Source organism: Conger conger, chromosome 3 (genome assembly GCF_963514075.1).
Source record: "Conger conger chromosome 3, fConCon1.1, whole genome shotgun sequence".
Classification (NCBI taxonomy): Eukaryota; Metazoa; Chordata; class Actinopteri; order Anguilliformes; family Congridae; genus Conger; species Conger conger.
In genome coordinates this window covers 75,336,101-75,346,100 of record NC_083762.1, presented here as the reverse complement: position 1 = coordinate 75,346,100, position 10,000 = coordinate 75,336,101, and the positions used below count along the sequence as shown (strand labels likewise).

The 10,000-nt window shown below is 47.1% G+C and overlaps 1 protein-coding gene across 1 annotated transcript in view; it reads right to left on the bottom strand.

The window, feature by feature from the left end:
* The window catches only part of fgf18a (fibroblast growth factor 18a), a 10,640-nt gene extending 6,580 nt beyond the window's left edge, over positions 1 to 4,060 (bottom strand). Inside the window, exons 1-2 of the mRNA XM_061236013.1 lie at positions 3,893 to 4,060; positions 1 to 25 (exon numbers count right to left, since the gene is read on the bottom strand). The exon at positions 1 to 25 is cut by the window's left edge and continues 15 nt beyond it. Of these exons, the coding sequence (XP_061091997.1) occupies positions 1 to 25; positions 3,893 to 3,924 (57 nt within the window). The 5' untranslated portion in view covers positions 3,925 to 4,060. The remainder of the gene's footprint in view (positions 26 to 3,892) is intronic.
* Positions 4,061 to 10,000: the final 5,940 nt, after the last annotated feature.

Sequence of the window (10,000 nt, the reverse complement as noted above, 5' to 3'; positions counted from 1 at the left end):
GACAACCCACAATGCCTGGAAACCTCTAAGAAGAAGAGGAGATAGACAGTGTGTGAGTGAACGGGACACAGCTGCAAATCGCCCCCCGTGTGAGCTGAGTTTGGGGATGGGGGGTACACTCCCTGTCTCTGCCCACCTTCCTTTTGGGGTATCCAGCCCTTTCTGTCAGCGCCAAAACAAGCGCTCTGTCATGGTGACGGATGCAGCCACATATTAAGAGTGGGGAACTCACCATGGACCCCAGGATTCGACACACAGAACCAATTACAAACCAGTCAAACCAACGGCAAACCAGTCTGACAAACCGCATCGGAGTCTAAGCAACTGCATACCAGTTTAACCAACTGTGTGCTCGTCTTACCAAACGCATTCTGGGCCGGGGTCCAAAGCCAATATCCAGCCACATAACATTTCTCACAGTGTTGCAGGCAAGTGTTTTCACATGCTTACCCTGTTACATTACAATTCAGGCATTTTGCAGTCACTCTCCCGACCCGGAGTAACTTACACAGCTTATAGAGAATCCATGTACACAGCTGGCTGTATGAAATAGGTGTCTGCATAAAAGCATTACCCCGCCTGGGAATCCAAAGCCCTCCGACCTCAGAGGCACGGACCCACCATTACGCCACTCTGCTGCCGGCAGAGGGAACGTGGGCTGTCTCCGCGAACGGGGCTGGAATCGCCCCGCGCTCACAGAACAGGCCGTATGGAGATAATTGCGATTGTTGAACAGGACTCCGCTTGCAAATTGAAAATCCCGCTGACAGCAGAGGAAACGGCAGAGAAGTTACACATCGAGGAATGTTCTGGATTAACAATGCACGCTAAAGCCTGCAAGGGGAGGCTTCACCTTGGCCTACCAGCGAGGCATTGGAAACTGCGCAATGTCACTTCATTCACGGCTGTTGTGGCTCCCTTTCTGGTCGGTGTGGTAATCACACGGCTAGCGGCACCATGTTTACGGATAGCTATTCTGGAATAAGTTTTTATGTCAGTTACTGTGTCTTGTCATCCTGAATGATTGTAATGAGACAGCAGTGAGGCATAAATACATTCACTGCAAGAACCAAAAAATTATAAATCTTAACAAGTATTTAAGTATTCATACTGAGATTTAAAACTTGTATCTTACTTTCCAGACAAAGATATTGCCAATGGAATAAAGACATTTCCATCACAGCAAAGAGTAAAAGAATAAGATAAGTCTTATTACATGACTAAAAATGCTTGCTTAGACAGACATTCGTTGCAGTGTTCAAGCTCAGGTTAGGTTGAGTCCAATGTTCAAACCAGAACCATCAGAGCCATCGGGCCCAGAGTTCAACACCAACCACTGTTCTACCGTAGCCCACAGCTATCAGGTCCAGCATCCACGGTTCTAACCGCTGATCTACATAAAGCAGTCGGCTAGCAGCTGAGGCTGCTCTGCTCGGTCTGCAGAGCAGGTGGGAGATTTGTGAGATTTGCGGCTGGCTGCGCTGTCTGCCAAGCGGTTGGAAAGTGACAGTTCTGATTATTCAGCAGTCCTCCAGCGACTGCCACTGTAATCCAAGAGATGACTTTGTTGTCACAGCTGCTTCCCCTGTTGCGGGTGAGGGGCGGTGAGTTTGTTCCACTCTGCCCCCTGACCACACCCTGCACCAGTGTAGCTCCGTCCTGGAGAATCGGCAGGGAATCCCCAAGATGAAAAATTCAAGGTGTTATGATTTCTAACTTGTGCTTCACCGGGAAGGCCAGCTGGGAGTATCTCAGTTACACCAAAGACCACAGCAATCAAGGTGGATTGCAAGGGCCTGTACAACCAGCTGACTGCTAGGGGGGGGGGGGGGGCACTCGCCAGTTTGAACAAGATGGCAGTTAATGGCTTGATGACTCTTTGAGATGAGCACCAGGGGATCTTTAATGGCCACAACAAAGTGTCTCGTCTGTAAGACAGCTTCTCCTACAGCACAGTGTCCCCCTTGCCGCAATGAGGCATTGGCTTTTCATCCTAGTCTAGAGAGAAGATCACCTGCCTGCTGCACATTAAAGATGACTTCCAGCAGCATCGTGGTTTCCCATGAGGTCTGCTGTCCAAGTATCATAACCCCGAAAAACCCTCTGCTTCAGCCAACAGACAGGCAGAGGTTACCAGGCTGAGTGGCTGCTGGCTTGGATGGTTTTGTGATGTTGACAAAGATGGTGATAATGATCATAATGACGACAATGATGATGATAGTGGTGCCGACGACGAGGGTGATGACAATGACCGTCTTTGGTGAGGAAAATTGTACCGGTGAGCTGAAGCAAAAAGCTCCTCTTTCAGGGTCTGGTGTGGGCTGCCTACGCTATGCTACGCTAGGCTAAAGCTCGCATCTGCTGACTCCGGCACACTGCCCTGCACTGCCAGCAGCTCACATCTGGGGCAAAGCAAAGACAGATGTACGAGAGAGTGGAAGAGAGGGAGGGAAGGAGGGAGAGAGAGAGAAGCTAGAGAGGGAGGGAGAGAGGGAAGGAGGGAGAGAGAGAAGCGAGAGAGAGGGGGAAGAGGGGTAAGGAGGGAGAGAGAGGGGAAAGAATGAGAGAATGTGTGAGAGAGGACAGAGACATGGCAGGAGGAAGAGAGAGAGAAGAAAGAGTGGGGGAGAGAGGGAGAGAGAATAAGAGAGGCAGAGGAATGGAGAGTGGGAAAGAGGGAAGGAAAGAGAGAGAAGAGAAGAGAGAGGGGAAGAGAGCGGGAGAAAGACAAAAATAAAATGATAGTCACTGCAGATTTACAGAACTACTGTATCAGTAAAGCAGGGTGGAAGAGACAAATCCTGGGTCAGCGTGGCTGGGGCGATATCAGGGCAGCAGAACTTGGGCATCATCACTACAGGAGTACAATGGTACTAGAACAAGAATGGAACAGTTGTAGAACGGTACTAGAACACGCTTAGAACGGTAGTAGAATGGTACAAGAACAGGAGTGGAACAGCTGTAGAATGGTACTAGAATAGGAGTAGAACAGTAGTAGAACAGTACTAGAACAGGAGTGGAACAGTAGTGGAACAGTACTAGAACAGGAGTAGAAAGGTAGTAGAACAGTACTAGAACGGTAATAGAACGGTACTAGCACAGGAGTAGAGTCTGGCAGGCCTGTTGTAGGTACTCTCTCCTGGTTGGTCCAGTTAACCGAACACTAATGCTGGACAGTGGTCAGCCCTCAGACTGCATGCCACTCAAATGTAAGCAGGTACATCAGATATGCTGTGAGCACCTGGAGCTAGATGGGACCCCTGACGACAGAAACGCAATGCAACAGGTCTGTGTACAGAGGCTATGCAGCACAAGAGCTCAGCCCTGCTCCAGCTGACTGTGCACCGCACAGTGTTCGGTACAAACATTCAAGAAATGCGAACGCTAGGTTAGCTTGAGTCCTTCGTCCTGTATTGAAACGACACAACGGAAGTGCAGTAGTGGTTAAGAGCGCTTGACTCTGGACCCCAGCGGAAGTGGGTTCAGCCACAACCAAATATGGTTGCCAAATGAGTGTGATGCATTCTTAATATCTTTCCAGAATGTCCTTTAGCTTTGTTTGCTGTGAGACACTTGTTGTGCGAGTGTGGGATCTAAGTCTTTGTGGATGGATCCCTGAAAATAAAATATCTTTTTTCTGTGACATCCCCCAGGTCATGATCAGCATCTTTCTTACAGTATGACATAGACATGTCTGCCCATAACCTTTAGACTACTGATCACACAGCATCTTCAGAATCATTTCTACTTTACACTGGTCCTTACAGATAAATATCACATTTTTATACGAAATTTAGCGTAGATCAACTGCATGACACCGTTAGGAAACCTTGTTAAGAGGCAGCGTAGACATTGCCGTCTTAACCAGTGCGAGCGATGGTAATCAACTTACAGGAAAGCCACTGTTGAGAGAATGGACCGCATCGCTTCCACGGCCACGGCGCGATTTCACCCCGAGTCTGTTCCCACTGCCGCGGAGGGAGAATCGAATCCTGGAGCAGTTTATAAGATCCGGAGACGAGGCGTCTCTTTGTAATCCGTCCACTGGACAGGGGGATCCCGGAGACAGCGGACACTCCCGAGCGCATCAGCGGTGAGCGCCAGGCCCCTCGAACGCGCGGGGGCGGAGAGGGGTGTACTGAGGTGACAGTCTCCCTGTAGCCTCCGTCCCGGGATGTGGCAGCGGCACAGGGCGCGCGATATTCCGAGGTAAAGGTGCGGAAAGGGAGGGGAGGGGGGGTTATGCAAGACTCAAGATAAGTTTCCACAAAATTTCCTCCAGGTGATTCTCCTTCCAGAAGCGCTGCACGTTATCCGCGTGGTGTTTCGAGGGTCAAACTGGATGTCAGGATGTCTTTGCAAACAGACGCCGAGAATAAAGTGCAGTTATTTGTTTTTTTACTGTTGCTTTAATTAGTACAAAAATAAACTTTATGTTACTTCTTCTTTTAAAACAAATAGCTTATATTTGCCGAACCGTTTCAGGTCATTTAGAAAATGAAATATCCGAAATGTAAAGATGATCGCCGGTTAAGGCAGGGACAGTTTAGGTGTAAAGAGGGGAGGGGAGGGGAGGAAAGGAGGGGAGAGGGTGGGGGGACGGGGACGGGAACGTAGCTGGTCTACTCCCTGTGATGTGAATGTCCCGACCGTGGGAGGCAGGACACCTGGGCAAGGTGGAGAGGAGAGCGGCGAAGGGACGGCTGCTCTGCGGGCTCCGAGTGCTGCAGGCTGGGGTCGGTCATGGCTATGCCTTCCGGAGATGTTTAAGAGTCCAAGGGCCAGGGGACAGGGACCTGAACCGGCCGAGACACAGCATGGGGCGCCCGGAGTGGTCCAGCGCAGGAGAGTATGACCGGAGTAGGGCGAAAAGAGGAGAGAAAGAGGGGGTGAGAGATCAAAGACCGCGGCGAGGGGATGCAGCAGGCACCCGCGACAACAGGGGACTGCCACACACCCGCACCTGATTCCCGGAAACCCCGCTCTCAGTCGCTGGTTGCCTCGCCGTGCTCCGACACAATACCAGTCCAATCACAAGAACATGACATCATCCACAAAAATTTGGGAAAGCAAAAAAAAAAAAAAAAATGCAATCCGAGCTTTTAAAAAAATATATATATGTTCTTATTTAAAAACGAATCGTCTGCAAATAGCCATCAGCTCTTGAAATCCAAAGTCATGACAATCTAAAGGTACCGACGATCTTGAAGTTTGAAGTCGAGTAGGGGGATGTATCTTGTTTGCAGAAACAAAGTCAATCTGTGCAGCGAAAATAGTGCGCCTAACGGCACTGACAGACCGACCTCAGAACCTGCTCCGTTCTGCCTTTCTGTGTCTCAGTGGATTCTTTCGCCCCGAACATAACTGAAAAAACAAACCCCTGGAAAACAGAAAGCTCGCTGCACTTTTCTCCCGGATAAAATGTGTAGTACATCTGTTTCTTTAAAAAAAAATGTCAAGATTCCTTCCCGTAAATGCTTGCTGGCAATGATGAGGTCCCTTACATGAGAGTCAGCGAGCAGAGATCTCACTCCGAGAAAAAACAGAACAAGATTTTAACGGCGGCAGATCAATCCTCCCCCTCCCTCCTCTCTCTCTCTCTCTCTCTCTCTCTCTCTCTCACACACACACACACACACACACACTTATTGGATCCAAATGAGATTAGTCAGTCGGTGTGTGATGCTGCGAGGCCACGGACGCACTGTTGTTACAGTAACAGGCAGAAACAAAAGGGCAATCTGGAACCGGATAAAAACACAACACGGTCTCTTTCCCCTATGCTCTTTGACACAAGCGGTAAGCACCTGAGGTAAAGCCAAAAAATTCACGGCGTGCGGCTGCGCTCTCTCTCTCTCTCTCTCTCTCTCTCTCTCTCTCTCTCTCTCTCTCTCTCTCTCTCTCTCTCTCTCTCTCTTTCGCCCAGTTCCGTTCAAATTATTAAAAAAAATACATCCCCCTACACCCCCACCCCCTTTCCCAGAGTCACTGTATACCGGACAACACCAAGGCCGAAACAGTGAGGAGAAATGCGACCGGCTCTGCCAAACGTAGGGAGCTCTCCGTGCTATACTGTTTTGAAAGTAGGCTGTATTCTGATCCTTCGTTTCAGAACTTGAGGGGAAAAAAAATAACAAGAATGAGAAAGTTAGAGAGAGGGAGGGAGAGGGCGTGAGGGAGGTATGTAAGCAAAGAAAGAGATCCAAAACGAACATTTCTGAGGGATTTCGGCAGCACCACCCGCTCCTCTCCCCCCTCACCGTGACAGAACCGCAGACACCCGGCCCGGCCAGCCAGCTAGCCCCGCTCTCTCTCTCTCTCTCTCTCTCTCTCTCTCTCTCTCTCTCTCTCTCTCTGAAATTCAAAAAGCTTTAGCTGGTATGAATTAGGCTACATTACTGTAGGCCTGCGTTGCCTGTAAGGTTACCTGTTATTAATGTGTCTAACAACAACAAAGGAATCACGACCAGGCTAATTATTTCGCATAGGCTAATGTTGTAGAGGAAATAATAAGTAGCCTAGTTTATAGTCCACTTCTATGTTTTTTGTTCCAGAGGGATCCATGGAATGCAGCGTTCATTTTGTCCCTGAAGTTACGGAAAAGAGCAGTGTATTTGTTATCGTGTCAATATCTGTGAGGTCAGCAAAGTGTTCAGTTTTTGTCTCATTATTAAATTATTATGTTTAGTCACAGCAGTTCGTCAGAACCAAGTTTTCCTGTCTCTGGGCGCGATTTGGATTTACGGGGACGGGACAGGACAGCAGGTTGTCCAGCAATCTGGTGATCCGCTCTCCTCCACTTCCCAGACACAAGGATCAGGCTCGCAGGCAGGTTTTCATTTTAAATGTCAGCGATTGGTTGGCTGGCAATGGACAGGGTCAGTTTTGGGTCATGCTGTGCGGTTGTGGTTAGAACTGCCGTCAGACTACCCTCCCCCGTCTCCTGGGGCAGTTGTTGGCTGATGTATGTAGCCCAAGGCATGTGATATTGCGTAAATATGAGGCGGCGCTCTCTCGTATTGCACGGTGTTACCGAAGTGTTTGCACCGAGTCGTCTGTGAGACAATAGTCTTCAACACCAGCGTGCGCCATTCGTTGAAAAGCCTGAAAAGAATTACTCCTTGCAGTAAATAAAATATTCCACAAGGTGACGCCATACCAGTAAGTGCACCAGTGTGACCATTTGTCCGTCCGAACTGCCCTCGTTACTTCGCAACAGGAAATGTATCGATGGAACCATGTGGGCTCAAAACAGAAATCCTATTTCATTTAGTCTAGATGTGGTAAAACTGCACTTAAGGAAGGTTAGTCCTCAATATATTTTGGGTTCTGTTTCTACACAGGCTAATAGGTCTATGCTGTGCTTACTTAAGTGAAATGCTCCCTGTAAAATAAAAATAATAAAAATAACATATAAGTTCAGGAATCATGCGATAAAAGAGGTAAAATATTGAAGGAATAATTAAAATACAGTACATATAAATTCATGTTACCAGCAAAATATTTTCTTAAAAAAGCTTAAAAGTGTGTCCTGATATCTTGAGACAGTCTATTCCAAAATCTGGGTGCATAAAATGACTGTTAGACTTTGGGCACATTACATTACAGTTATTTAATAGACCCCTTTTTGAAAAATCCAAAGCGATTTACAGTTGATTATGCTGAGCAGGGGCCGATCCCCCCCAGGAGCAATGTGGGGTTAGGGGCCTTGTCCAAGGGCCCAACCCATGGCTGCTCTGACCATACTGTGGGTTGAACTGCCACCTTCCTGGTCCCAGTCCCCCAACAGCATAGTGGTTAAGGTAAATGACTGGGACACACAAGGTCGGTGGTTCTAATCCCGGTGTAGCCACAATAAGATCTGCACAGCCATTGGGCCATTGGGCCCTTGAGCCCTTGAGCAAGGCCCGTAACCCTGCATTGCTCCAGGGGAGGATTGTCTCCTGCTTAGTCTAATCAACTGTACGTCGCTCTGGATAAGAGCGTCTGCCAAATGGCAATAATGTAATGTAATGTAATGATCATCTAAGTTGGCAATAGATGATCTTAAATTCAGTTTGAGCTGGTAAATAGTTAACAATTCTGAGATATGTGAAGGTGCTAAAAAACATAGTGTCTTAAAAACAAGTAAAAAGGTCTTAAATTACAGGGAGCCAGTGTAGTGCCGGGAGGGCAGGAACAGAATAAGTAGTAAAACAACAGAGGTGGAAAATTCGGGTTCAGAAAGTAAAAGTCATCCCCAGTATTTTTGTTCCAACTGTTTGCTAATTAACACAATTCTTCAGCCCGGAGGTGCGACTCATTAGTGAAATCAGCTGGCTGAGTTCATGAGTGGAAGACATGCATGGCAGGACTTTTACATTTCTGACCCCTGGACTTTCCACCCCTGTAAAAGCGTGATGGTGGGTTGTTGCATGTCGTTATGTGGTTTAAGAGGACACAGAATGAAACAGACAGTGTTTCGCTGTAAACGGGGAAAATGCCATATTCTGAATCTGATATAAAGGTAACTTGTGTGTGAGTTGTTTACCAGTTTTCCTGTCGATGGTTGCCATAGTTTTACTGTTTAGATCAGAAGGAAGCTTAACTTCAATGAATATTCCGTTGAAATAACCTGACACCAAGCCAGTTCATTTCCTTAACTACAAGCATTAACAGCAACATTTTCTGTGATTTGTTTGACTTGGTGTAATTACTCTACCAGTGACCTGTCTAACGAGCACGCCAAAAAACTGGCTAATTCTTTTTACACAAACGTTCCCTTTTTAAAAATCGGACGGGCTACATTAAGTGTGGTTTTTAAGTAGGTACCACATGCTGTTATGTATTTGAAACGGCCAGGGAATTATTTAATCTGTGGAACTGGGACTTTGGTTAGGATGTCTAAATTCCCGAATGTCCTGCTTGGCAGCAAGCGCAACTATATCCATAGCTAACATGTACATTTAGCACGACACCAGATCACACCTGTTTCTTTTTTTCTCTTCAAAATTAAGACTGGTGTTCAGGAGAATGAAGATGCAAAGACTACAGGTGCCCAGTCTGATGTACTTTGCCTCTACGTCCTGTCATACTGCTCTCATACGAACAGTAAAACTTTCAGAAATACATATTTGCCAATAAGTCCATTCTTGGGCTATAGTATAACAGGTAGAATTTCCAATCACAAGTCTTTTGAAACATATAACATGACTAAATACCCACTGCAAGACTTTATTGCTTAGGGAACAGGCCAGCTAACGGACAGACGTGCCTCTGTGCTATTGCTCTGGCCTACACTCAGTGAGCACTTTATTAGGTATTTTTTTAGATTTATTAAGTCTTCTGCTGCTGTAGCATATCCATTTAGAGGTTTGATGCGTTGTGTGTTCACAGATGCTCTTCTACACACTCTCTCTCCCCCTCTCTCTCTCATTCCCCCCCTTCTCTCTCTCTCTCTCTCTCTCTCTCTCTCTCTCTCTCTGTCTTGCTGAAATATTGATTGCCCATGTCTAGGCTCCTAAAGCTCTCTTTATTGATCACATTTACACACATCCATCCATGCATGCACAAGCATACACACACACACACACACACACACACACACAATTGAATGCTCGTATGCAAGTTCTCACACATGCTCACACACACGATCACATATTCTTGCACTCATGTAGGTGCACACACTCTCAAACATGTACATACGCACACACACGCAAATGTATACACACACACACACGCACACACACGCACACACATATAGTGGCCAGGGAAACTTAATTTTCTGAAAGTACTGTTTTGATCACCCTCTCTGTGCAAAGACCAAATGGTTGGAAACATTGCTCGTCACAGGTTAAATTAAATGAATCTCTTGGAAGCATAAAGTGGTGTGTTGCTATTCTCTTCACAATTTGAGAGGTTGATATTTCCCCATCACTCCACATCCCTGATGCACTGCCAGCTGTGCTCTAATGGGCACCAGAGGATGGGGAGCGGTGTGTGACAGTGTGTACCTGGAGGG